The sequence below is a fragment of the Lutra lutra genome, chromosome 16 (genome assembly GCF_902655055.1).
Source record: "Lutra lutra chromosome 16, mLutLut1.2, whole genome shotgun sequence".
Classification (NCBI taxonomy): Eukaryota; Metazoa; Chordata; class Mammalia; order Carnivora; family Mustelidae; genus Lutra; species Lutra lutra.
Genome location: NC_062293.1, coordinates 45,604,178 through 45,629,764, shown reverse-complemented (window position 1 = coordinate 45,629,764; position 25,587 = coordinate 45,604,178). Strand labels below are relative to the sequence as shown.

The 25,587-nt window shown below is 51.6% G+C and overlaps 3 protein-coding genes across 5 annotated transcripts in view; all 3 read left to right on the top strand.

Moving 5' to 3' along the window:
* The window catches only part of PRPF8 (pre-mRNA processing factor 8), a 36,562-nt gene extending 26,983 nt beyond the window's left edge, over positions 1-9,579 (top strand). The window contains exons 33-43 of the mRNA XM_047706293.1: positions 119-356; positions 493-621; positions 2,455-2,568; positions 2,650-2,823; positions 3,130-3,323; positions 4,085-4,324; positions 4,422-4,563; positions 8,442-8,582; positions 8,723-8,862; positions 8,963-9,165; positions 9,245-9,579. Coding sequence (XP_047562249.1) covers positions 119-356; positions 493-621; positions 2,455-2,568; positions 2,650-2,823; positions 3,130-3,323; positions 4,085-4,324; positions 4,422-4,563; positions 8,442-8,582; positions 8,723-8,862; positions 8,963-9,165; positions 9,245-9,399 — 1,870 coding nt within the window. The 3' untranslated portion in view covers positions 9,400-9,579. The remainder of the gene's footprint in view (positions 1-118; positions 357-492; positions 622-2,454; positions 2,569-2,649; positions 2,824-3,129; positions 3,324-4,084; positions 4,325-4,421; positions 4,564-8,441; positions 8,583-8,722; positions 8,863-8,962; positions 9,166-9,244) is intronic.
* Positions 9,580-10,153: 574 nt separating this feature from the next.
* On the top strand, positions 10,154-13,653 carry RILP (Rab interacting lysosomal protein). Of its 3 annotated transcripts, none has more exons than XM_047706298.1 (8): positions 10,154-10,610; positions 10,684-10,777; positions 10,862-10,968; positions 11,062-11,295; positions 11,559-11,689; positions 12,071-12,193; positions 12,703-12,872; positions 13,145-13,653. In XM_047706298.1, the coding sequence occupies exons 1-8, from the start codon at positions 10,383-10,385 to the stop codon at positions 13,216-13,218; spliced, it is 1,161 nt and encodes a 386-aa protein (XP_047562254.1). In that variant the 5' UTR covers positions 10,154-10,382; the 3' UTR covers positions 13,219-13,653. The 3 variants fall into 3 exon arrangements, with proteins under 3 accessions (XP_047562254.1, XP_047562251.1, XP_047562252.1); XM_047706295.1 differs by having other exon boundaries at positions 11,544-11,689; positions 13,145-13,647; XM_047706296.1 differs by having other exon boundaries at positions 11,544-11,689; positions 12,789-12,872; positions 13,145-13,640.
* A 190-nt stretch (positions 13,654-13,843) lies between these two features.
* Positions 13,844-25,200, top strand: SCARF1 (scavenger receptor class F member 1). Its single transcript, XM_047706294.1, has 11 exons — positions 13,844-14,217; positions 14,540-14,601; positions 14,840-14,941; positions 15,804-16,329; positions 18,285-18,503; positions 18,938-19,066; positions 19,857-19,960; positions 20,679-20,799; positions 22,066-22,187; positions 22,272-22,415; positions 23,071-25,200. The coding sequence occupies exons 1-11, from the start codon at positions 14,003-14,005 to the stop codon at positions 23,928-23,930; spliced, it is 2,604 nt and encodes an 867-aa protein (XP_047562250.1). The 5' UTR covers positions 13,844-14,002; the 3' UTR covers positions 23,931-25,200.
* Positions 25,201-25,587: the final 387 nt, after the last annotated feature.

The window sequence follows — 25,587 nt, the reverse complement described above, 5'->3', positions numbered from 1 at the left end:
TATTTTAGTGTACATGAGCAGACCCTTGTCCGCCCGGCCAGCAGTCTTTTCTTTGGAGTTTCATTTTGCCTTGTCCCTGAGGCTGCCAGTCTGGTCTTCACTCTACTTTTCTCAATAGTGCCTACGGAAACTGGTTCCCAGGCAGCAAGCCTCTCATACAGCAGGCCATGGCCAAGATCATGAAGGCAAACCCTGCCTTGTATGTGTTACGTGAACGGATCCGCAAGGGGCTGCAACTCTATTCATCTGAGCCCACTGAGCCCTATCTGTCCTCTCAGAATTATGGTGAGCTCTTCTCCAACCAGATCATCTGGTTTGTGGATGACACTAATGTCTACAGAGTGACTATCCACAAGGTGAGAATTAGAAGCCAGGTAGGGATGTGGGGCTCTATATATGCCTGTGGGAGGGTGCTAAGGCAAATGTGTACATTTGGGGTGAAGGCACAATGATTGTATCTAGATAGTGCTAATTGATGTAATCATTCCTTAGACCTTTGAAGGGAACTTGACCACCAAACCCATCAATGGGGCCATCTTCATCTTCAATCCACGCACAGGGCAGCTCTTCCTCAAGATAATCCACACGTCTGTGTGGGCTGGACAGAAGCGTTTGGGACAGGTGAGCCAGTTAAAGGACAGAGAAGTTGTAAACGTTTTCTACCTTCTACTACCCCTTTTTCGTTTGGGGGGGATGCGAGAAACAGTAGAGGTAGGGGGGCATCTTCCTGTTTCTGTTTGAGAGATTTAAGGTATCTCATTTGAACTTTTTCTCTGAATTACTTGGGAAGTATTCTGTAGGAGGCCTAGCAGTGTGTGAGGTCCTTCACTACCTACAGTTGGTCTCTGTTTCTTGACTCTCCTATCTTTAACCTGTCTTAAACAAGGCTACCCAAAGTCATCTTTCTAAAGGGAACAAATATTCTTAAAACATCACTTTTTACCAAATTTCTACCTCTAAGCCTTTGGTAGCCCCTTCTTGGTGAATTAACTCTTCTTTTTAAAGATTTTATTTATTTATTTGACAGACAGAGATCAGAAGTAGGCAGAAAGGCTGAGCAGAGAGCCCGATGCCGGGCTTGATCCCAGGACCCTGGGATCATGACCTGAGCTAAAGGCAGAGGCTTTATTAACCCACTGAGCCACGCAGGCACCCCGGTGATTTAACTCTTCTTTGGCTTCCTAGACACTTGATATCTGGCTGGGTTATAACCTGTCCAACTATGGTTTCTCTTCCTTTAAAATCTATTTCCTGGGCACTTGGGTGGCTAAGTTGGTTGAGCATTTCCTTTCAGCTCAGGTCCTGATCCCACCATCCTGGATGGTGCCCAAGTGAGTCAGGGTCCCTGCCACCTTCTGTCCCTCGCGCCCCCACCCCCCGCCAATGCATCTGTGATCTCTCTCTAATTAATTAAAAACACCTGTTTGCTCTTGCAAACAATCCAGTGTCCTGCTGTCCCCAAACTCTGTTGTTCATTTCCACTTCTGTGGCTTTGCTTCTATATCTTCCTTATAGAAGGAACTCACTTCTGTGTACTCTGTTAATCACAGTCTTATTCATTCCTTTTTTTTTTTTTTTTTTTTTAAAGATTTTATTTATTTGACAGCGAGAGAGACTGAGCATGGGCAGGGGGAGAGGGAGAAATAGATTCCCTGCTGAGCAAGGAGCCCGATGTGGGACTCGATCCCAGGACCAAGGATCATGACCTGAGCTGAAGGCAGATGCTTAACGACTGAGCTACCCAGGTCCCCAGTCTTACTCATTCCTTAAGACCTTTTTCTTTATGGAGTGGGGCGCCTGGGTGGCTCAGTCAGTTAAGGGTCCAACTCTTGATTTTGGCTTGGGTTGTGATCTCAGTATTGTGAGATACTTACCCAGCTCTGCACTCAGTGCGGAGTCGGCTTGAGATTCTTTCTCTCTGCCCCTCCCCTCATTTGTGTGCATACATGCTCTCTCTAAATAAAGTCTTCCTGTTTCTTTATGTAGCTTTTTTGATCTTTAGCCTTAATCTATTTTGTCTGTGATATATTACGTAATTAGATACTGCATCATGGTATATCTTGTATGAGGTTTTTTGGCTAGCTAGGTTGAAAAGCCTTTTGGGCGAGGCTATTTGACACTTATTTTGCATTTCCAAGTACCCAGCATTCATTGGCAGTGCGCAACAGAAACATTGATTTTTTTTTTTTTTTTTAAGATTTTATTTATTTGACACAGATCACAAGTAGAGAAGCAGGCAGAGAGAGAGGGGGAACCAGGCTCCCTGCAGAGAGCCCGATGCAGCGTTCGATCCCAGGACCCTGAGATCATGACCTGAGCCAAAGGCAGAGGCTTAACTAACTGAGCCAACCAGGCACTCCATAGAGTGTTTATTTCAAGACTAGGAGCTTTTGTTCTAGTTGACTTTGGGATGATAGAAACTCAATTTCCATTTCCTCCCCTCTTTCTTTTTAGTTGGCTAAATGGAAGACAGCTGAGGAAGTGGCTGCCCTCATCCGATCTCTACCTGTGGAGGAGCAGCCCAAGCAGATCATTGTCACCAGGAAGGGCATGCTGGACCCATTGGAGGTGAGAGGTAGTTGAGGTAGAAGAGAGAAGGTCTGAGACGTGCAGGCTCTGTTTCTAATCTTGGACTTGATCTTGTTTCAGGTGCACTTGCTGGACTTTCCCAATATTGTGATCAAGGGATCAGAACTCCAGCTACCTTTCCAGGCCTGTCTCAAGGTGGAAAAGTTTGGGGACCTCATCCTTAAAGCCACTGAACCCCAGATGGTTCTCTTTAATCTCTATGATGACTGGCTCAAGACTATCTCATCCTACACGGTAGGAAACCACCCAACAAAGAGGGTCATTCTAAGAGGATGGGTCTGGGGCCATGAGACAATCCTGTGCCTGCCTTAGCTTTTTCCCAGGACCCCTATGAGGCCATTTTCACATCTTCAACTTGTGGATGAGGTAGCAACTCTGTGCACCACATATAAAGTTGACTGAGAGCAGGAGAGGAAGGCTGCATCTTAGAGGTTGAAATCAATTCCTGGGTTCCCTGAAAGGATAGAATCGAGGAAAGGGGGAAGACATCTAGTGGCTGACCTCCCCTCCCTTCCCCATTGCTGCCATATCTCTTCTCAGGCTTTCTCCCGTCTCATCCTGATTCTGCGTGCCCTGCATGTGAACAATGACCGGGCGAAGGTGATCCTGAAGCCAGACAAGACTACTATTACAGAACCACACCACATCTGGCCCACTCTGACTGACGAGGAGTGGATCAAAGTGGAGGTGCAGCTAAAAGATCTCATCTTGGCTGATTATGGCAAGAAAAACAAGTGAGCAGTGGTGCTGGGGAGACAGATGGAAGATCCTAAAAGAGTGAAATGAATGGCTCAGTATATAGTTTCTGGGTATTTTGGGAACACTTAGGTTCAGAAATTTCTCAAGGAATTGTCCTGGGGAATGCTGTAGAAAAGAGGTAGGCAGTGTCTTCAGATAACGTAGAAAATGTCTGTGTTTCAGGGCTTCAGTCTGATTCTAGAGCATTTCTCATGTTGCCATTTTGAGCAGGGCATTTCTTTACTGTCCATACATTATAGGAATTTTTAACATCCTGGATCCCCAGGTACCATTGCTAATAGCACACACACACACACACACACACACACCCCCCTACTCCTTCCTTCCCCCTCCCTTTCATTGTGCAGCCAAAAATAAAAATGTCCATAGATTTCCAGGTTTACCTAGGGTGACTGGCAATACTAGCTGTGGTTGAGAACATGTTCTAAGGGTTTCTGATTTTAAAAATTGTGCTGTTAAACTGGGGCACTTTTTGTCAAAGGAAAGAGGAAGGTCTAGCTACTGATGAGGTTTGAGCATGGCTGAAAGGTGTACATGCACAGAGCCTTCCTGGGCTGTGATAAATCTTATCAGTATTAGTACATCTCGACGTCACACTTCCTTTACGAATGCCACTTGAGGATGGTCTGGGGTAAGGGTCTGGGGTCCCTTGACTTACCAAATTACACTCTTGCCATTGGGACAAAATTGACTGAAGGCAAGGGATCTTGTGATGTGATCCATGCTGTCCCCACAGTGTGAATGTGGCATCGCTGACACAATCAGAAATTCGAGACATCATCCTGGGTATGGAGATCTCGGCACCATCGCAGCAGCGGCAGCAGATAGCGGAGATTGAGAAGCAGACCAAGGAACAGTCACAGCTGACAGCAACACAGACTCGTACTGTCAACAAGCATGGCGATGAGATCATTACTTCTACCACCAGCAACTATGAGACCCAGACTTTCTCCTCCAAGACTGAATGGAGGGTTAGGTACTATAAGGGACAGGAGGGGTTAGGGACGGCAGCGCCTACTGATAGTACCTGTGGTGCTAGCCAGAGAAATACTAACATTCCCCACCATTTTTAGAGCCATCTCTGCTGCCAACCTTCACCTAAGGACCAATCATATTTATGTTTCATCTGATGACATCAAGGAGACCGGTTATACCTATATCCTTCCCAAAAATGTGCTTAAGAAGTTTATCTGCATATCTGACCTTCGGGCCCAGGTAAGTGTGCTCAACTAGGAGATAGTCTGTGCCCAAAACTCACCTGAGATTGCCTGGAACTTAAGGTGCTGGTTTCAGGATTTGTGGATGAATAAATATATATATAAGAATGGCTGAGGGGCACCTGGGTGGCTTAGTTGGGCATCTGCCTTCAGCTTGGGTCATGATCCGGGAGTTCCTGGGATTAAGCCTTGTGTTGGACTCCCTGCTCAGCGGAGAATCTGCTTCTCCCTCTCCCCCCTCATCCTACTCGTGTTTTCTCTCTCAAACAAATAAATACAACCTTTTTTTTTTTTTTCCCCAAGATTTTATTTATTTGACAGAGATAAAGTGAGACCGGGGACACATAAGCAGGGGAAGTGGAAGAGGGAAAAGCAGGCTCCCCACCAGGCAGGAAGCCCAGTGTGGGGCTTGATCCCAGGACCCCAGGATCGTGACCTGAGCAGAAGACAGATACTTAACGACTGAACCACCCAGGCGCCCCTAAATAAAGAAAATCTTTAAAGCAAAACAAAACGAAATAGCAGGAAAGGTTTTGGCTCCCATCAAATCTTAAAGCATTATAAAGCTGTGGCAATTATGAAGATGATGTATTGGCCCAAAAGTTATTGGAAGAGGATAGCAAATAATCAGAAATGGATTCATGTGGATATAATAAATGTGTATCAGGGGGCGCCTGGGTGGCTCAGTGGGTTAAAGCCTCTGCCTTCAGCTCAGGTCATGATCCCAGGGTCCTGGGATCGAGTCCTGCATTGGGCTCTCTGCTCAGCAGGCAGCCTGCTTCCTCCTCTTTGCCTGCCTCTCTGCCTACTTGTGATCTCTGTCTGTCAAATAAATAAATAAAATCTTTAAAAAAGGGCGCCTGGGTGGCTCAGTGGGTTGGGCCGCTGCCTTCGGCTCGGGTCATGATCTCGGGGTCCTGGGATCGAGTCCCGCATCGGGCTCTCTGCTCAGCAGGGAGCCTGCTTCCCTTCCTCTCTCTCTCTGCCTGCCTCTCTGCCTACTTGTGATCTCTCTCTGTCAAAAAAAAAAAAAAAAAAAAAAAAATCTTTAAAAAGTCTTTAAAAAAAAAAATAAATACGTATTAGATCTGTAGGATTAAGGATGCTTCATGATACTGAAGCAATCAGACCCCTGGCTCACAGCATAAAAAAAAAAATACATGTAAAGATCTGCATGTAAAATACTAAGATGTAGAGTATTGGAAGATAGTACTGATTACCTTAGTGTTGGGATAGCGTTCTTTTTTTTTTTTTTTTCTTTTAAAGATTTTGTTTATTTATTTGTCAGAGAGAGAGCACACAAGCAGGCAGAGGCGGAGAGAGAAGCAGGCTCCCTGCCAAGCAAGGAGCACAATGTGGGACTTGATCCTAGGACCCCAGGATCATGACCTGAGCCAAAGGCAGCGTCTTAACCAACTGAGCCACCCAGGCATCCCTGGGATAGCGTTCTTAAGATGTAAAACCCAAAACCATAATCAAAATAATAACTTGGGCGCCTGGGTGGCTCAGTGGTTTAAAGCTTCTGCCTTCGGCTCGGGTCATGATCCCAGGGTCCTGGGATCGAGCTCCACATCGGGCTCTCTGCTCCACGGGGAGCCTGCTTCCTCCTCTTTCTGCCTGCCTCTCGGCCTACTTGTAATCTCTGTCTCTCAAATAAATAAATAAAATCTTCAAAAAAAAATTGTTTCCATTAAAAAAAAAACAAAACACAGTTCATATATTTTTTAAAAAAAATAATAACTTGTGTTTGACAAAGACATACTAAAAACAGGAAGAAAATATTTGCATAACTCTAAAATAAGATGGATTAGAATCTAGAATAGGGAATTACAGAAGATGGCTCACTTGGGTAAGCATCTGAGTTCAGTTCAGGTGATGATCCCAGAGTCCTAAGATGGAGCCCTGTGTGGGGTTCCCTGCTCAGTGGGGAGTCTGCTTCTCCCTCACTCCCTGCTTGTGTGCTCCCTGTCTGTCTCAAATAAAATCTTTAAAATAAATAAAAACATAACTGTTGACTAGGCAAGGAATTTGAAGGTAGGGATGCTTGGCCAGTTGGTTAAGCATTTGCCATCAGCTCAGGTCACGATCCCAGGGTCCAGGGATCAAGTTCTGCATGGGGCTCCTTGCTCAGGGGGCAGTCTGTTTCTCCCTCTGCCTGCTGCTCCCTTTGCTTGTGTGTGCACTGTCTCTCTGACAATAAATAAAATTTTAAGAAAAAAAAATCCGAAGGTAGTTCAGAAAAGGAGCGACAGATGGCAAATGAAAAGGTGCCCAGCTTTTTTTTTTTTTTTTTTAACTGAAAAACATTTTTAATTTGGGGGATAAATTATAACACAATTCTCAAAATACAGTTTAAAAACTGGAGAATCAGGGACGCCTGGGTGGCTCGGTTGGTTAAGCAGCTGCCTTCGGCTCAGGTCATGATCCCAGCGTCCTGGGATCGAGTCCCACATCGGGCTCCTTGCTTGGCAGGGAGCCTGCTTCTCCCTCTGCCTCTGCCTGCCACTCTGTCTGCCTGTGCTCACTCTCGCTTCTCTCTCTATGACAAATAAATAAATAAAATCTTTTAAAAAAATAAATAAATAAATAAAAAATAAAAACTGGAGAATCAAGCATATGTGAAGCCGTGGGGATGGGCAGGGGGAGAGGCTGCTCCATATAGCTGAGGTCCTGGTAGACAGGTGCCACGTCCTCGCCATGCCCTCACCACCGGGAGGTCTGCTCACCGGGACCACTTTCCCAGAGGACCACTTTCCCAGAGCGGAAATATACTCATCACCTCTTCTTCCTTTCTCCTCAAAACTGTGAAAAGACTTCAGGAATCAGCTTTGTCAGTCAAATGAGTGTGTTTGCATTTTCTTAGATTCTTATTCAAGTCTCTGATAATCCAAAGCCTGGCAGTCACTTCAGGATGTATAATAAAAATGACAGTCCCGGGGCACCTGGGTGGCTCAGTCAGTTAAAGGGTGCCCAGCTTTACAAATAATCAGGTAATTCATATTATATAAAACAACCAATTTGTGGCCTCAGGTTGGTGAATTTGAAAAGATAGTTCATATTCTGTATGCGTGATTTTATAGGAACACAGGTTCTTTTACGTTGTTGATGGCAGTGTAAAATTTAAAATACCACTTAGTGGAGGGGTGCCTGGGTGGCTCAGAGGGTTAAGTCTGCCTTCGGCTCAGGTCATGGTCTCAGGGTCCTGGGATTGAGCGCTGCATTGGGCTCTTTGCTTGGTGGGAAGCCTGTTTACCCCTCTCTGCCTGCCACTCTGCCTACTTGTGATCTCTCTCTCTGTGTAAATAAATAAAATCTTTAAAAAAAGATTTAAAAGGTGGGACGCCTGGGTGGCTCAGTTGGTTAAGCAGCTGCCTTCGGCTCAGGTCATGATCCCAGCGTCCTGGGATCGAGTCCCACATCGGGCTCCTTGCTTGGCGGGGAGCCTGCTTCTCCCTCTGCCTGCCATTCTGTCTGCCTGTGCTCACTCGCTCTCCTCTCTCTCTCTCTGACAAATAAATAAAATCTTTAAAAAAAAAAAAAAAAAAGATTTAAAAGGTAAAAAAAATAATATACCACTTAGTGGTAGATTTAAAGATGTATTTAGCTTGTGAAAATTCATGAGCTGTGTGTTGGATCATTTATTTACGGATATTATATAGATTATACTATGCAGATTCCTGGGCCCCACTCGAGATTCTGATGTGGTAAGTCTGAGATGAGGTCCATGTTTACATTTGAACAAGCACCCCAGGTAATTCTGACCACATTCTGACCTATTCTTTGTTCTTGGGGAAGGGAACGAAACACAGGTCTAACAGCCCAGAGTCTTAGAGTGGTACTGAAAATCATTTTGGTTCTTGATCCCCTTGTTTCCAGATTGCAGGATACCTGTATGGAGTGAGCCCACCAGATAATCCCCAGGTGAAGGAGATACGCTGCATCGTAATGGTACCACAGTGGGGCACTCACCAGACCGTGCACCTGCCTGGCCAGCTGCCCCAGCATGAGTACCTCAAGGTCAGTAGAGGTGTAGAAGAATGGAGGCTTTCTTTTGTCAGAGTGGTGGAGGGAAGGCAGCTATGTTACTTTTCGGAAGTGATTCCTTTCTGCAGATGGGATAGGGCTCCAAATAGCTTTTCACCTCTCTTTGCCTATAGGAGATGGAACCCTTAGGATGGATCCACACTCAGCCCAATGAATCCCCCCAGCTGTCACCCCAGGATGTCACTACCCATGCTAAGATCATGGCTGACAACCCATCTTGGGATGGTGAAAAGACCATTATCATCACCTGCAGGTAGGCTTTGGGCCCCGTTGAGGTATGGCAGGGCTGGCATTGCAGCACAGGGCCTGAAATGGTAACCTGAGCTCTGACTCTCTCCTCTTCCCTCTTTCAGCTTCACACCAGGCTCCTGCACACTGACCGCCTATAAGCTGACCCCCAGTGGCTATGAATGGGGTCGCCAGAACACAGACAAGGGCAACAATCCCAAGGGCTATCTACCCTCACATTATGAAAGGGTCCAGATGCTGCTGTCAGACCGTTTCCTTGGCTTTTTTATGGTTCCTGCCCAGTCCTCATGGAACTACAACTTTATGGGTAAGTTGGGGAGCACAGGGGCCCAGGCTAGGTGAGGCAGTATACCTGGTTAACAGTGGCCCTTTCCTTCTTCCCCAAGGTGTCCGGCATGATCCCAACATGAAGTATGAGCTGCAGCTGGCAAATCCTAAAGAGTTCTACCACGAGGTGCACAGGCCTTCCCACTTCCTCAACTTCGCGCTCCTGCAAGAGGGCGAGGTCTACTCTGCGGACCGAGAGGACCTCTATGCCTAGTTGTCTTCACCTCCTCCTGCTTCAGACGTCCCAAAGACTGGAGCCTTTTACCCCCAGTGAGAAGCTGGTGACATTCAGCAGCTTGGTCCCTTTTTCCCCTATTTGTGCTTCTTGTATTATTGATTTCTGGTGGCTTGTAGTCCTGAGCAAAATACAGTAATAAATTTTGTATAAATAGGACTTTTGGAGTTTTGTGGGGGTTTTTGTCCCTGAGCCCAAATTCTGACTGTAAAGATGGAAGAAGCTGGACTTGTTCACAGCTGGCCTCAGCCTTAAAGGGGTAGAAGGCCCCTAATCAGGGGCTGTGGACCACGTATCCCTTAGATTCAGGGAACTGAGGTGGGGTTGGGCTTTCATACCCTTACTGCATTGACCACATTTACCAACTTCCTTCAAAATATTTGCAAACTATCACTCCTTTCAACATCCTTTGAAGTGGCTGCTCCCATTTTCTGAGTCTGGAAGCTTGTAGTTTTTTCCCCCTGGCAGCTATGGTGCCCAGGCTAGCCTCTTAAGCTTTGTGTCACTGGTGGTTGGGAAAACAGGCGCATGGCTGGGCAGATGGATGTCTCTGGCTGAGGCCAATGACAGCCCTCCTACCTCACCTCTTGCCTGTAGTACTTGGCAGCCAAGTTGGGCCTCATGACTCCAGACACAGGGGTGGAGCCTGGACTGGGCCTGTGGGGAGGGATTGACAAAAGTGACCACTTAAAACCCTGTGCCTCAGCTCTTGGACGCCTGGCTGGAAGTAGGCAGTCCCGCTTCCTGTGACCTTGGGGGCTTTAACAGGACAGGGCCCAGGGGGCCCCCGTGCACTACCTCTTTCCCCATGCCTTTTCTCTTAATCGCTCCTCCTCTGTCGCTTCTTCCCCGCCCTCTACTGCCCTAAACTGCTTCCTGGGCCGGAAACTGTTTGGCTTTTTCCTGCCCCAGTGAGGGTTGGAGGGGGCGGGAGTTGTCGCAGCCCTTAACTTTCGGGGAACATGGAGCCCAGGAAGGCGGTGCCTGGGGTGCATAGCTGCGGGCCTCGGGTGGCCGCGGGGTCAGGGACGGCTGCGGAGCTCGTGTACCATCTAGCGGGGGCCCTGGGCACGGAGCTGAAGGAGCTGGCGCGCCGCTTCGGGCCGGAGGCGGCGGCCAGGCTGGTGCCGCTCGTGGTGCGGGCGCTGGAGCTCCTGGAAAAGGCTGCGGTGGGGCCGGACCCAGACTCAGTGAGTCACCGACTTTCCCCTGGCCCCCCGCAGGGCTGGTGGGAGTCCAGCCCTCACCGCCTGGCCTCCCCAGCTGCAGGTGTCCGCGCAGCAGGCCGAAGCGGAGCTGCGGCGGCTGCGGGAGGAGAACGAGCGCCTCCGCAGGGAGCTGCGCTCCGGGCCACAGGGTGAGTGCGGGCACCGCCAACGGGCAGGGCGGGCCGCCTCAGGGCCTCCTCCCCAGGCCACGGCTAAGAACGCCCCTTCCTCAGAGGAGCGCGCTCTCCTGAGGCAGCTCAAGGAAGTGACCGACCGCCAGCGGGACGAGCTCCGCGCGCACAGCAGAGACCTGCAGCAGCGCAGCCAGGAGACCGAGGCGGTGAGGACCGGGCGGGGCGAAGGGCGTGAAGGGGGGCGCTCCCCAGGCCATCCGTCGACGCCCCGCCCACCTCCCCTTTTGCTCCGCCCCCAGCTGCAGGAGCAGCTGCAGCGCCTCCTACTGGTGAACGCGGAGCTGCGGCACAAGCTGGCCGCGGTACAGACTCAGCTGCGCGCCGCGAGGGACCGCGAGAGGGAGCGGGAACTGCAGAGCCAGGGGGCCGTGGAGCTGGCCCGGGATCGGGCCGCGGGCGCCGGGAACGAGCAGAGGCAGGAGCCCGAGCGGGCCACCGCAGACGCAGGAGCCCCGGAGAACCCTGAGGACCCGGTGAGTGCCCATCACCGTACTCACAGGTCCGGTACTTGGTGGGCACTCGGGTTTTCTGTGTTGCGTAGCAGGTCCACCCGGAAGGCGGAAGGCTGCACACGAGTGGCCGGCACCTGCTCCCACGCTCAGCTGTCATCTTTTGCAGCGCCTTCGCCTCCAAGTCTCCGTGCCCGTCACTTGCTCTGTGATGGGGGTGTGGAGGGGAGCGCCGGTAGAGGCCCCCACTGACCAAGCCTGCCCTTCCGCAGGCGGGTGCTCTGCAGCAGCCAGGCCACCCCTCCAAGGCAGGACAGTGCAGCTTCAGTCGAGAGGAGCTCGAGCAGATCCTTCAGGAGCGGAATGAGCTCAAAGCCAATGTGTTCCTGCTGAAGGAGGAGTTGGCCTACTTCCAGCGGTGAGGGCAGTGGACAGGGGCTGGGAAGTTCAGGGGTCGCACTCACACCCATTGCTGGGCCTCAGGTCCCCAGCTTCATTCTTTGGTTCACTGATCTATCCACAATGACATGTGCCCGGCACTGTGCTGGACACTGAGAGGACATGAATCACACAGCTCCTGTCTTCCTAGAACTTCTTCCAAATGGGGGAGGAGGTAGTACAAAAAGTTACAGCAGTGGTCAAAGAAAGGCTCCTAGGAGGAGGCAACATCTAAGCTACCTATGAGGGGTGTTAGCAAGGCAGAGTGTTTCAAAAAGGGGAACAACACGCACAGGCACTTGAGATGAGAGCAATGGTTGGCATTCCCAGGGCTTACCCTGCCCTTTTCCCTCCTCTATAGGGAGCTGCTCACAGACCACCGGGTTCCTGGGCTTCTGGTTGAGGCCATGAAGGTGGCTGTCAAGAAGCAAAGGAAGAAGATCAAGGCCAAGATGTTAGGGATCCCAGAGGAGGCAGAGAGCAGGTAAGTCCCTGCCTCCATTCCCACTGAGCCAGTCCTCCCTTGCTCTTTGTGCCAAGCCTGATGACCCAGCTGGGTCGTGCTCTAACCCAGCCTGATCATCCCTTGAGCCTACCACCTTAGCCTCATCACTCCCTGAGCCTGTCACCTAGCCTAGTCACTTCTTAAACCTATTGACCTGGCCTGATCACCCCCTCAGCCTGCTGTCCAGCCTGCCACCCTTCTATCTGGATTGCTTTGCTCTGACTTGCCACGCTCACTCTATCTCCTGCTGAAGAAACTTGGTAATGCTGCTTCTCCACCTTAGTTTTTCAGTTTCCTGTCTTGGCTGGATCTACTTGTTCTCAGGGGGTTAAGAATGTAATTACAGCCACATCAGAACCTGCTATGAGGCTATCAAATTAAAGCCTCAAGATGTCCTTCCTTCATCTCCCTAGCACCTCTTTCTCTCCAGGCTTGAGGGTCCCATAATCACTCTGTTCTGACCTTGGCTGTTTCTGGGTACTGTGCAGAAGACTGGACATAGCTGGATTCCTGTGGTCCCCCAGGGCCTTGATGAATGACCCCCACATCTCCTCTCTCCTCTTCCCTGCCTCAGTGACGATGAAGACAGCTCATGGCTCCTGCTCTCCAGTGATAAGGGAGCCCACCCTGCACCCACTGAGTCCAGAATACAAAGTTTGTATGTTGTGGGAAGAGGAAGGACAAAGGTTGTGGGGGTGAAGGAGGGGCCCCACCTTTGTTGTTCTCCCCTTTCCTGCTCCACTGACATTCATCCTACTGTCCTGAGCTCTAAGCACGCCCCTCCCTCCATTGACCCTGGCCCCTTCCCCTCCTCAGTACTTCGGGCTGCCCTTTCTTCCTATTGTATCCTCTTTCCTCACCACTCCCCAAGCCCGTAGCCTTGACCTGTTTGGTATCCAAGCTCAAAATACCTCTTGGTTCTCCCCACAGCTTTGGCCTGTCCTATCAGGGTGAAACAGAGGCCCCCGAAGCCCAGACCAGCAGCATGGCTCCCAGTGAGCTAGGGGGAGAAGAGGAGGCCCCACAGCATCCCCACTTGGAGCCTGGGGGCAGCCCCACATTCCTCAATTCCTGACTGGCTCTGCTCTGCACCCGATGAACATCTTTGTCTGGGGCGGTCTCAGCTGCCCCAGAGAACTGACTTTGGAATCTGGCTATGGGTGGGTGTGTGGCCTCAAATGAGGACAGGGCTCTGTCCTTCTCAGCCCTCCCCAGGCTCTTTCCCAGTCCTGGCCTAAGCTAGGTCATGATGAAGAGCTCAGCCTACCTTCCTTTCCTGTATCTCTGTGCCAAGCCTCAGGGGTCAGATAAAATTGCTTCCTTCTGGAGTCTCAGTTTTCCCATCCATATAATGGAGAGCTGACTACCTACCTCCCAAGGGTTTGTGAGAGTGGCCTAAGGCAATGTAATAAAGCAGCTGCCCATGATACCCAGAAATGGCTCCAAGTCTGTGTATTAGTGGTCTCCCCCTGCCTGGGGCAGGGTCAGGATGTGGTTTCCTCACAGGGTCTTGTTGGTTGTTAAGTGGGTGGGGAGCTTCTCCTGGTGAGGGCCTCACTTGTGTAGTATGACTTAATGGAAAGACATGGCTCCCAGTCTCACCACACACACTTGCCTGTGCCCCAGTATCCAGGCTCTTCATCTTCCTGACCCCTCCAGACTGAGGCCAGCCCTTATAGTACCCACTCAGCCTTCACCACAGCTTTCCTTTCCTTTTTATTTGTCTGGTGTCTGATCTTCCCAGCACCACCACCCCCCCCCCCCCCGCCCCTCTCAGGGAGGTGCCTCATGGCAGCCCGCCCCTTCACACTGGTTTCCTCAGGAAAGGCCTTGGAAGGAAGCAGGAAGGGGGTTGGGAGCTGTGGGGGCCAGACTAACCCAAGCCCTCCGGCTGAACGGGCCGCCATGGGACCGAGGCTGCTTCTACTGTTGCTGCTCTGGACACAGGGGACCCAGGAGTCCAAGCTGGACCCCAATGGGCAGCATGTCTGCCTGGCGAGCAGGTGGGTCTTTGTGGGAATCTGAGGTAGGGGTGGTGGTGGCTGAACTGGGGTAGAGGCATTGCCGAGAAAGAGGAGGACATGAGGGAAGAGACCATGGAGCTGAAGGGAAGGGGGCCTGGGGACAGCCTGGAGGGTGGTAGATAGGCAAGGCTGGAGGTGGGAGGGCCAGGGAAAGAAAGGGAAGGGATTAGGGACACTGGGGCTGTGACTCTTGGCTAGGCCTGCCTGATGCAGCTGAGGCGGCCTCCCACATCTCAGCCAGAGACAGAGATACACCTTCGGAGCCAGTCTGTCCCCCAGCTGACCCCTCTCTGCCCCACAGCCCCTCTGCTGAGATCCAGTGCTGCCCAGGCTGGAGGCAGAAAGATCAAGAATGCACTATCCGTGAGTAGCCAGAACAGATCCCTACCCTGGAAGAAATGAGGACATAGCCCAGTGACCCTTCCTTCCCCTCCTCCTGGGGCCTATTTCCCCTCCTGAGTCCATCCTGACGTCCCCCCGGCCCAGCCCTGAGGGAATGACTCTTGAGGGGGCAGGGTGCTGGGAACCAGTGAGAGGGGCAGAGTGGTCCCCTGGTTCGGCCATGCCACCATCCTTCCCACCTGGGTGGGATGTTTTCCAGCCATCTGTGAGGGGCTAGATGCCTGCCGGGAAGATGAAGTCTGTGTGAAACCAGGCCTCTGTCGATGCAAACCTGGATTCTTCGGGGCCCAGTGCAACTCCCGTGAGTCCTAGTTTCACCTGGAGGATGAAGTTGCTAGGCAGAACTGGGCCGCGGGGAGGCAAAGCAGGTAGAAATGTGATCTTAGAACAGCAGGTCCAGAATCCCTCCAAGCTTCACCGAGGAGATGGAGGCCCAGAGTCGGGAAGTGACGCATTCCTGGAAGGTGACCTGAGTCATCTGGTTTTTACCCATATCCACAAAGCCCTACGCACAGTTCTTAGCTGTGTGTCCTTCACCATCTTGCTCAACTTCTTGGAAAAGACGCTGGTTATCCCTGTTAATTGCAAAATGGGCATGTGTGGAAGGTGGAAGGAGAACCCTGGCCTGGCTCTTCCTTCTCTGGTAAAAAGAGGGCATGAGAAAGGATTTGGTGCGCAGGATGACCAGAAAGCAGGATTCAGGGCTGAGAGGAGACACTAGGGGCAAATGTGGCTTTTTTGTGATCTTCACAGTCACCATCTGGGCTGGGGTAGACACTCAGGACGCTCAGTTCACCTCCAGTGGGGTGGGTGGAGGATGGGGGTAGGGCGTGAGAGGAAGGAAGGGGCATGGATGAAATCCTACTTCTGTGTGACTCTGACCAAAGCTTCTCCCTCTCGGGACCTCTAAGTGTGTTCTGGGGTATGAAGTAGGAAGCTGGGCCACTGCAAAGGATTTTTGTAGTTCAGAGTCAAAGGCAGGAAGTGAGCTGTGCCCCAGGAGGTTAGGCTGCCTGTTCAAGGGTCTGTCTCTGGCTCTTGGGGGTGGGCCTGGCACCCCTCTTCCTTGTGGAAGGGGGTTGCGACGCGGCGGAGAGCCATGTCTGGCCCTGAGCCTGCTGACCCCCTTCCGTTCCCCACCCCGTCCCATCCCATCCTTGCAGGCTGCCCCGGCCAGTACTGGGGCCCCGACTGCCGTGAGATCTGTGCCTGCCACCCACACGGCCAGTGCGAGCCGGCCACGGGCGTGTGCCACTGCCAAGCGGACCGCTGGGGCGGCCGTTGTGAGTTCGCGTGCGCCTGCGGCCCGCACGGGCGTTGCGACCCCGCGACAGGCGCGTGCCGCTGCGAGCCCGGCTGGTGGTCGTCCACTTGCCGCCGCCCATGCCAGTGCAACCCGGCGGCGGCGCGCTGCGATCAAGCCGACGGCTCCTGCCGCTGCGAGCCGGGCTGGTGGGGCCGCCGCTGCAGCTTCCGCTGCGCCTGCCACGGCTCCCCGTGCGCGCAGGAGACGGGCCGCTGCGCCTGCCGCCCGGGCTGGTGGGGCCCCGAGTGCCGGCAGCAGTGCGAGTGTGTGCGCGGCCGCTGCAGCGCCGTCTCTGGTCAGTGCGCCTGCCCGCCGGGCTTCCGCGGTGCCCGCTGCGAGCTGCCCTGCCGCGCCGGCAGCTACGGGCCTCACTGCCGCGACAGGTGAGCAGGAGGCGGGGACGCGACCGCGAGCACCCCCTGCCCCGCACAGGAGCGGTGCGGGGGTGCAGGGGCGAGAGCGCGGGGGAGGGGGAAGCCCGGCAGAGGCGGGGGCGCGGGGAGAGCGGGGCACGGTGCTTTCCGCCAAGACCGACGGGGACGGGACAGAAGGAGGAGAAAGACCCTCGAAGCCCTAGGTCCAGCTTCGCCCAGCCCGTCGTCTGGTTGTTCTCAAACCGTAGGAGTACCAGCAAACTATAGTTTGAAGCAGATAAAAGATGAATCGTGTGACAAAACGATTGCAGGGTGCCTTTCTAACTTAGTGGCTTTCAAACTTGGGCCGCTCCACGCACAGTAAGAAATGCGTTTTGGGGCGCCTGTCTGGCTTAGTAGGTAGAGCATGCGACTCTTGAACGGGGGTTGGGGTGGGGGTGCTTGAGTTGCAGCCCTGCACTGGGCGTTGGGCCTTGGGCATGGCGCTTACTTAAAAGCAAATAAAAACAAAACAACAAAACGAAATGCGTTTTACATCCCACCTAACTCTGTCTCAACACACACAGCTCTGGGGTAAAAGCTTAACCAGACAGCATACACTTATCTTTGCCTCATGTATTACATGTAATATAAATGTGTATATATATATTACATACATGAGATACATACACACACCGTAATGCTTGCTTGCTTGCTTTTTCTTTCTGTTGCGGATCTGCTGAATTGATTTTATGAACAAACGAATCTGATCCAAACATATGATTCCAGATAACTATCCAGAGAAAGACTTTTCAAAGAAACTGTTAAAGAGGGGTGCCTGGGTGGCTCAGTGGGTTAAAGCCTCTGCCTTCAGCTCAGGTCATGATCCCAGGGTCCTGGGATGGAGCCCCACATTGGGCTCTCTGCTCAGCAGGGAGCCTGCTTCCTCCTCTCTCTCTGCCTACTTGTGATCTCTGTCTGTCAAATAAATAAATAAAATCTTAAAAAAAAAAGAAGCTGTTAAAGAATCAATGAGAAATTAAGATTAAGGAAAACCTTAGTGGGAGAGTTCTTAGGAGAGTAGATCCTAAGAGTTCTCTTCACAAAGGAAAAAAAAATTTTTTTTCGTTGTTTTTGTTTTGTTTTGTGTTTTGTTTTTTGTTTTTGCACCTACATGAGATGAGGGACATTAGCTAAACTTACTGTGGTAACCATTTCACGATATAGGTAAGTCAAGTCGAGGCTGTGTACCTTAAAGTTATTCAGTACAGTATGATAGTTACAGCTAAAAAAACACAAAACTGGGGAAAAATTTTTTTTTAAGATTTTACTTATTTATTTGAAAGTGTGAGTGAAAGATAGCACAAGGTGATAGGGAGGAGAGGGAGAAGCAGACTCCTTGCAGAACAGAGAATCCCATGTGGGACTTGCTCCTAGGACCCTGCGATCATGACCTGAGCTGAAGGCAGATGCTTAACCCACTGAGCCAGCGAGGTGCCCCAAAGACTTTTTTTTTTTTAAGACTTTTTTTTTTTTTAAACATAAGATAAACTTGAAATTATAGTGATGAAAACAGACATGTTTTAATTTTTATGCATTTTCCTTTTGTGGGACAGGAGATACTCTGAGTCCCAATCATGCCAGACCTCAGAGATGGCGGGGATAGGAGGGTTGAGGGGAGAAAAGGGATAGGAAGGAACACTGGGGAGGTTGGCCATAGTAACTTGGCTGTTCTGGCTGGGCTGGGAGCTCTTGGTAACCCTGGGACCCTAGGAAGGCCAGGTTCTAGAATGGGAAGTTAGAAGGAGAAGGCTGGAATCCTACGGAGATCCTCTGTCCAGCCTTTTTGTTGTACAACATGGGGAAACTGAGGCTCAAACCTGCCTGAGTGCTCTGGGTACTTACTCTCCAGTGTCCCTGGAGGCCTCAGTGGGGACTCCCTCTATCCGCTCCTCAGTGCTCCCATGCACTCCTTCCCTTCCCAGCTGTGGCCACTGCAAGCACAAGGAGCCATGCTCTGCAGACACAGGCAGCTGTGAGTCCTGCGAGCCGGGCTGGAACGGAACCCAGTGCCACCAGCCCTGCCCACCTGGCACTTTTGGCGAGAGCTGTGGACAGCTGTGCCCCCACTGCCGGCTTGGGGAGGCCTGTCAGCCAGATACTGGGCACTGTCAGCACTGTGACCCTGGGTGGCTGGGGCCCAGGTGAGGGGGCCGGCCTGTTCCGGGTGGGGTGCACCTTCCTTCAGGATTCTGGTTCCAGCTACTCCCTCTGGGGAGTTGCTGGCCCCTTCCCCAACACACTAATTCGAATAGCCTTGGGGGCCTGCCTCCTGGGGAAGTGTGAGGGAAGAGAGATGGGGGCTGATGAGGCCCTGGGCAGAGTTCTCTTCCGGCTTCTTCGCCACTCAGGTATCCTGAGCTCTCTTCTTCCTCTCTAGGCTCTGTAGTCTGTCCCCTCTTGGGTTTGGCCCCTAGTTCAAGGCCCTGTTTACACCTGAGCTTCATTGCTGAGGAGTAGACAGTCGGGGTCCTGAGTCCAAAGAATGGGGGAAGATGGGTAAGACCCTTCTGTGGGGGCTCTGCCTTGCCAGGCAGGCCTGCCCTGCGCGCCTATTCCAAGTCTCTCATCACCTCAGGTGCGAAGACCCCTGCCCGACCGGCACCTATGGGGAGGGCTGTAGCTCTGCCTGCCCCACCTGTGTTCAGGGAACCTGTGATGCTGTGACCGGGGAGTGTATCTGCCACGCTGGCTACTGGGGATCCAGGTGAGAGAACGGGGGCCCTGGCAGGAAGGTAGGGGGCTAGGTCAGACCTCTGTGCCATCTGTTTCCTGAACTTCCTGGACTTCTCCCCCTCCCACACACCCACCCAGCACACTCAGCTCATCGCTGTGAAGTTATTCCTCCTGCTATGAGGTCCGCATCTTCCAGAAGTAGTGATGCTTAATCTATAAGGCCTGGCTCCCTAATGAGGTGGAGAAGTTCTTGAGGGGTAGGATTGCTGACTTTGTTGTTGTTTCCCTGAGGTCTTGAGATGGTAAAACATAAACAAGGTCAATGTCTTCGATGTCAGGTTTTCCACCTCTAGGACAGAATGTAGTATCACGTGGAACAGACCTAATTTTCTAGAGGAGAGGACCAAGGCCCAGAGAGCAGGACAGGGCAGGCTCAGACCTCCAGACCCTGAAGACTTTTCTCTGGATGCCGTTGGCCTCTGGCTTATTTCACATTAGTGCTGGATGGGCTAGGGGTGAGGATCAGGAGAGGTGGAGCTTGTCTGAAGATTATACCCTGGGGGGCTGGGTACTGAGGGGCCGCCTCTGGGTGGCCTCTCTGGAAGACAGGCTTAGAGGCTAAGGGGATTCTCCCAAATACTGCCAGCAGTACTTAGAATGTGGGCTTAGAGGTCAGAGGAGTCTGGTTGGGCATCGTCCAGGGAAGTCTGTGTGGCAGGGGGTGGGGAGCAGTGCCCGGAAATCTACCTTCCCCTGTGCCCCGCCTACCCCTAACTCTTCTCACCCAGCCTTCAGCCTTTGTCTCTCTTATCATCCCATAGCTGCAACACTTCATGCCCACCTGGCTTCCATGGCAACAACTGCTCTGTTCCCTGTGAATGTCCTGAGGGACCCTGCAACCCTGTCTCTGGGGCCTGCCAGCTGGGTAAGGTACAGGGGCGCCTGGGTGGCTCAGTGGGTTAAGCATCTGCCTTCAACCCAGATCATGATCCCAAGGTTCTGGGATGGAGTGCCCCCGCCCCCCGCGCGTTTCTCTGCCCAGCAGGGAGCCTGCTTTTCCCTCTCCCTCTGCCTGCCGCTCCCCCTACTTGCGCTCTGTCTCTCTCTCTCTATCAAATAAATAAATAAAATCTTAAAAAGAAAGAAAGGAAGAGAGAAAGGAAGGAAGGAAGGAGGGTGCAGGGGCCAGTAACCAGGGAGAGACTGGCCCTTTATATGGCTCCAGGGATGTATCCCTTGCCAGGGAGTTTGGGCTCACTTCAGAGGCATGAAATCTGTATGGTTAACTTTGTGGGTCCCTGAAAATAGGACAGCCCCTTCCTCCTGAGAAACTAGGCTAGCAGCCAGGAAATGAGCAGGCAACTCTCAGACCTGCTACAAAGGGGATAAGTACCAGGTGTGTGACAAGTGGGAGCAAGGGCTTGTGGAACAGACCTGGGGACAGGCTAGCAGGATTGCTGCTTTGGGAAGAGGGCCTCAAGGCTGAGTAGAGCCTACATCTCTCAGAAAAAGGGGAGGGACCCGTAGGTGGAAGATTCTGGGGGGCCGGGGGACAACTCAGAACTGGAGAGGAAACATGATATATGGAAGACACAATGGCCCAGAATATTTGGCCATCTCCTGCTCTCCCCTGCTCTCTCCAGGGCACCACAGTCGGGATGCAGCCCTCATCGCAGGCATCCTTGTGCCTCTGCTGCTGCTTCTCCTGGGCCTCATTTTCTGTGCCTGCTGCTGCTGGGCCGCCCGGTTGGACCCCAAGGACAGGTGAACTCTGGCCTGTCCCTTCCCCCACCCCCAGCTTGGGACAGGGGGTTGGAAGTAGGCTGGCATCTGGTTTCCCTTCGGGTGTGGGGAAGGACTGGCCGGGTCACACACTTAAGTCTGAGGTAATGGAGTAGCTGGCAGTGGTCATGGCCTGGACACTGCCATGCCCAGGCCATGCCTTCCTTGGAAGCCTTCCAGGAGCAAGTTTCTGAGTTGCAGGAGGGTGAGCAGTGGCACTGGGCATCAGGCTGGGGCAACTCAAAGCCCATAGCTGCTGAGGGTTTATTCACAGGGACCCGAGGAGGAAAGCAGGGAAGGCAGAATCCCCAGGGCAATGCTGGGCAGGGACAGGAAGAGACTAGGCCTCAACAACTCCCTGTTTCTCCAAAGGAGAGTGACCTCAAAGTCCGAGTGGTGGTTTATCAGAGATGGCGGCTTTCTGAGAAGAGGAGATAATAGGAAGGATTAGGGGGACTTGCAGGGGTGGAGGTTGGGATGCCCACTGCTGGGGAATGTTGTTTGCACCGAGCTTTGTTCCTTTACCAAATCTCATCACATTTCTTGTTCCTTGGAGACTCAGAGCAGCAAGGAGGTTCAGAGCAGGGAACATGCAGGCAGAAGGATTAGTGTTCTCAAATCACAGAGGAGGACACGGAGGCCTAAGGTGACCCAGCCTGTCACTGGCGCCCACAAAGCCCATGCTCTGTTTTTCTGGATTCTCTGGTGCTCTTGTATTATTAGTTCACGCACTAATCCCCAAGCATCCTACTCTGTTCTGTGTGGTACTGACAGATGACAGACCCTGGGGGTGGGGAAGAAGACCTCCACTCGAGGACAGAAAGGCACAAAGGCTGTCAGAGGAATGGTAACAGTGAAGCCGTGGCTTCCAGCTTGAGGGGGGAGGTGTCAGGGACAGGCTTCCTGGAGGTGGTGGCACTTTCAGAAATGTAGCTGAGCTGGGACTCAGCGAGGGTGATAATAACACAAAGCTGCATTTGGGGGAACCCCCACCAGGTGCCTGGCACTAGTGTGATAGAAGGGCGTTGTCCCTACTTGACAGATGAGGAAACTGAGGCCCAGAGAGGTGAAGCCTGTTGTTTGGATTTTACTCTGTGGTCCCAGGGAACCACTGAAGTAGACAGTCACTCTGTGACCCTGCCTCTCTCACACTAACCCCAGGACTAGGATGGTCCTGGCCCTTTGCTGCAGCCCCCACCCTGCTTCCACCAGTGGTCTTATGCACTGACCACCCTCCCGTACCCTCAGGCCAGCACACGATGGAGCTGCTGTGTCCAGGATGAAGCTGCAGGTCTGGGGGGCACTGAGCAGCCTGGGCTCGGCACTACCCTGTGGTAGCTTCAGCAGCCACAAGCTTCCCTGGGTGACAGGTCAGTGTGGGTGCTGAAGGTCAGGGGCTGGGATGGGACAAGGTCTTCCGTGGACCTCCGTGCCTGACCCCGAGCCCTCTGCAGTCTCTCACCATGACCCGGAGATCCCCTTCAACCACAGCTTCATTGAGCCTCCCTCGGCTGGCTGGGCCTCAGATGACTCCTTCTCTTCTGATCCCGAGTCCGGAGAAGACGAGAGCCCGGCCTACTGTGTACCACCCCAAGAAGGTAGCCCCCGACAGCCCGCTCCGCCCTGAGCAGCCCTGCCCACTGCCACTTCTTTATTCCTTCAGCAAACATGTATCAAGTGGCCTTTCGAGTGCAGGTCCATTTCCTGGCCGTGGGACATGGTAAAGAACGAGACGGAACTTTCTGGTCTCCCCAAGCTTGTTGTCTGGCGGGTGGTCATCAGGAACATGTAAGACAGAAGCTGTGTCAACATGCTTTGATGGGGGACATACAAGTAGGGGCTCATGATCCAGCCCTGTCAGGGGTGATTAGGGCCAGGGAATATGGCTCAGGAGTTGAGTCTAGCAGAATCAGGAGGAGTCAACCAAGTGACAGCTAAGGAGGGGTGAGAATGGTGTTTCAGGAAGAGGGAAGAATACACGCAAAGGCCCGAAGGTGAGAGGGACTGGAGTTTGAGGCACTGACAGAGCTTTAGCTTGGCTAGCATGTGGCATTAGTTCACAGGGGAAGGGGTGGTGAGAAGAGTGTGTGGATGGAGTCATGTCTACCTGAATAGGCTGTCCCCTGCCTCTGTACCCTCACCCTCTTCCTCGCCCCATTGTTGAGGCTTCCCAGCAGATGCCAAACTGAGTAAACAGAACGGATTGGGGTGGCAAGCCCAGCTTTAGGTAAGCTCTTCTGTCTCTTCTTCCAGGGATGGTCACTATGGCCCATGGAGAGTTTCCAGAAGCCAGCCTGGCTGGAGGTCCCGTCCCTCCCCCCGAGGATGCCTCCACCCCATTTCCCATCCCGCGCACTTCCAGCCTCGCCCGGGCCAAACGGCCATCAGTCTCCTTTGCCGAAGGCACCAAGTTTGCCCCACAGAGTCGCCGAAGCTCAGGGGAAATCTCCAGTCCTCTGCGAAAGTCCAAGAGGCTCTCCCGGGGGGCCCAGTTGGGCCCTGAAAGCCAGGAGGCTGAGGAGTCCATGGGCTCAGAGAAAGCAGAAATGGATGAGACCCCTCCTGGTGCTGCCAGCCCCAGGGATTCAGCCACTGGCCGCCGCCGGCTACCTCTTGGTGGCCGGACAGTGGCTGAGCGTGTAGAAGCCATTGAGGGCAGTGTCCTGGAGGGCTCAGGCTCTGTGACTACGATCTACATGCTGGCAGGGACACCCCAGTTATCTGAGGGCCCTGTCCGGTCTGTTCTCCGCCATTTTGGTAGCTTCCAGAAAGGCCAGGCAGGGCCCAAGGTCAAGAGTGCCATCCCCAAGCCTCCACGCCGGGCCCTTAGTCGAAATAAGGGCAGCCCTGGACTAGCCTCTGGCTCTGCCAAGCAGAGTCCCAGCCTAGCCCCAAATGATGAGCTTACTAGGTCCTTAGAGTCTGTAGAAACTGGGCCAGAGGAAGTGGCCAGGGGGCTGGGGGATGGTACCAAGAACTCAGGAAGGGCCCAGGAGCTGGCCCCTGAGAGTGGCCCCCAAGAACAGGATCCCCAAAAGCTGGCTGATGAGGAAGAGCAGGAGGAGCCCCAGTATGAGAACGTTGCACCCATCTCTGGGCCACCAGCACCCTGAGAACCTTGAATTTGGAGAGTGGGAAGACTGTGGATAGAGGGTAGGCTTCTGAACTGCCCCTGGATCAGACTGTGTTTTGCTGGAAAAAGATCTCAGGGCCAGGAAAGACAGACCAGATCCTCTGCCCTTTCATGGGGAAACGTCAGAGCTGGAGGCCAATTGGCTCTGGGCCCTGGCAGTGCTCTGGGAGTGGTCTGGAAGGCCTGGGCAGAGACCCCATGGGGTGGAGTCAGGAAGGGGAAAGAGATGACTGCAGGGACTTCTTTTCTGTTTTCCTAGACTCTGCCCCAAAAGGCTATTCTTTCCTCCATTTGCAAAACATTTTTCTGAAATGGGAAACAACCTAAATGATGACAAAAGATTGGTTAAAGAAAGATTGCTTAGGATAGGTCCCTAAACAACCACAAAAATTACATTGTGTAAGAATATTTAATATGGGAAATAGGGGAGACTGTTTATGCTCAACTGTTAAGTGTAAAAAATAAGGTGTCTTTTTATAAATTTCATTTCTTTTTGCTTCAGGCTACATGTTTAGAATCCTCCCACTTTGTGTATATTTTGTGATTGTTTTACAAACTTTTTTTTTTTTTTCTGAAGGATGTATGTGCATAAAAAATTTTGAGGGAAAGGCATCAAATGGCATTTTTGGGGGGGGAGATGAGATTGTAGCGATATTTATTTTCTTAAACTTTTGTATTATTTGTAAATTTTCATTAGTGAACATTCTTTTTACTTTTCTCACTAGACTTTTTTAAAAAATTATTAAAAACAATGTTTTTTGTGAAAAAATTTAAAAAGTACTAACATTATAGACATGTATAAAGTAAAAAAGAGATTTCCCTTTTCCTCAGAGGAACCTGAGGGACAGGGGAGGGACCAGACTTAACTTGTCTCTGAATGTCTTTTGGTCTTGTTTGAATTTTTTTTTCTCACATACTTGAATTACCTAGTCAGTACAGAACCAGCAGCTTCCCCTTCTATCCCAGTGCTTAGAGAATCTGGTGAACAACAGTTCAGATCCTTCCTTTCAGATGTTTTTCTGGACACATGAAAACAAAAGATCATATTGTTGTACACTTTGTTTTTTTACTTAACAATATATCCTGGTTATATTTTGATGTCCGTAAATGTAAAGCTACCTCTTTTTATAAAAAAATGGCTACGTGGAATTCCATCATGTGGAAGAAACACAGGTTATTTAAACCATTCCCCTACCTGTGGAGATTTGGGTTGTTTCTAATCATTTTGATGCAATAAATGACACAGTGTACTATTTTGTCCATATTTCTTTTCTGCAGAAGAAATTCCTAGAAGTGGAATTGCTGGGTGATAGGATAAGACATTAAATATTTGGGCACTTACTTCACATTGCCCTCCAAAAAAGTTACATGGTTTTGTATTCTCACAAATGAAAGCAAGATCTATTTCCACACACCCGGTCTAATAGGCTGAAATGGTATCTCATTATCTTAGCACAATAAAAATAATAAAGTGATAACATGCTAAAGCTTTTTAAGAAGTTAAAAGCTTTATACAGATAAAAGGGTTTTTTACATTTGTTTTTTAACTATCAAAAAGTCATATCATTAAAATGTGAATTTCTATGCTTATTCTAAGGTTGAGCTTCTTTTCGTGTCTTTAATAATTATTTTTTTTC

Bases quoted from the DNA above. Each gene is read 5' to 3' on its own strand.
- SCARF1 (XM_047706294.1), top strand. From the start codon at position 14,003: ATGGCAGCCCGCCCCTTCACACTGGTTTCCTCAGGAAAGGCCTTGGAA. The intron at 14,602-14,839 runs GTGAGTAGCCAG...GATGTTTTCCAG, and splicing joins AGATCAAGAATGCACTATCC to CCATCTGTGAGGGGCTAGAT. The intron at 22,188-22,271 runs GTCAGTGTGGGT...AGCCCTCTGCAG, and splicing joins CAAGCTTCCCTGGGTGACAG to TCTCTCACCATGACCCGGAG.
- RILP (XM_047706295.1), top strand. From the start codon at position 10,383: ATGGAGCCCAGGAAGGCGGTGCCTGGGGTGCATAGCTGCGGGCCTCGG. The intron at 10,611-10,683 runs GTGAGTCACCGA...TGGCCTCCCCAG, and splicing joins TGGGGCCGGACCCAGACTCA to CTGCAGGTGTCCGCGCAGCA. The intron at 11,690-12,070 runs GTGAGGGCAGTG...CCTCCTCTATAG, and splicing joins GAGTTGGCCTACTTCCAGCG to GGAGCTGCTCACAGACCACC.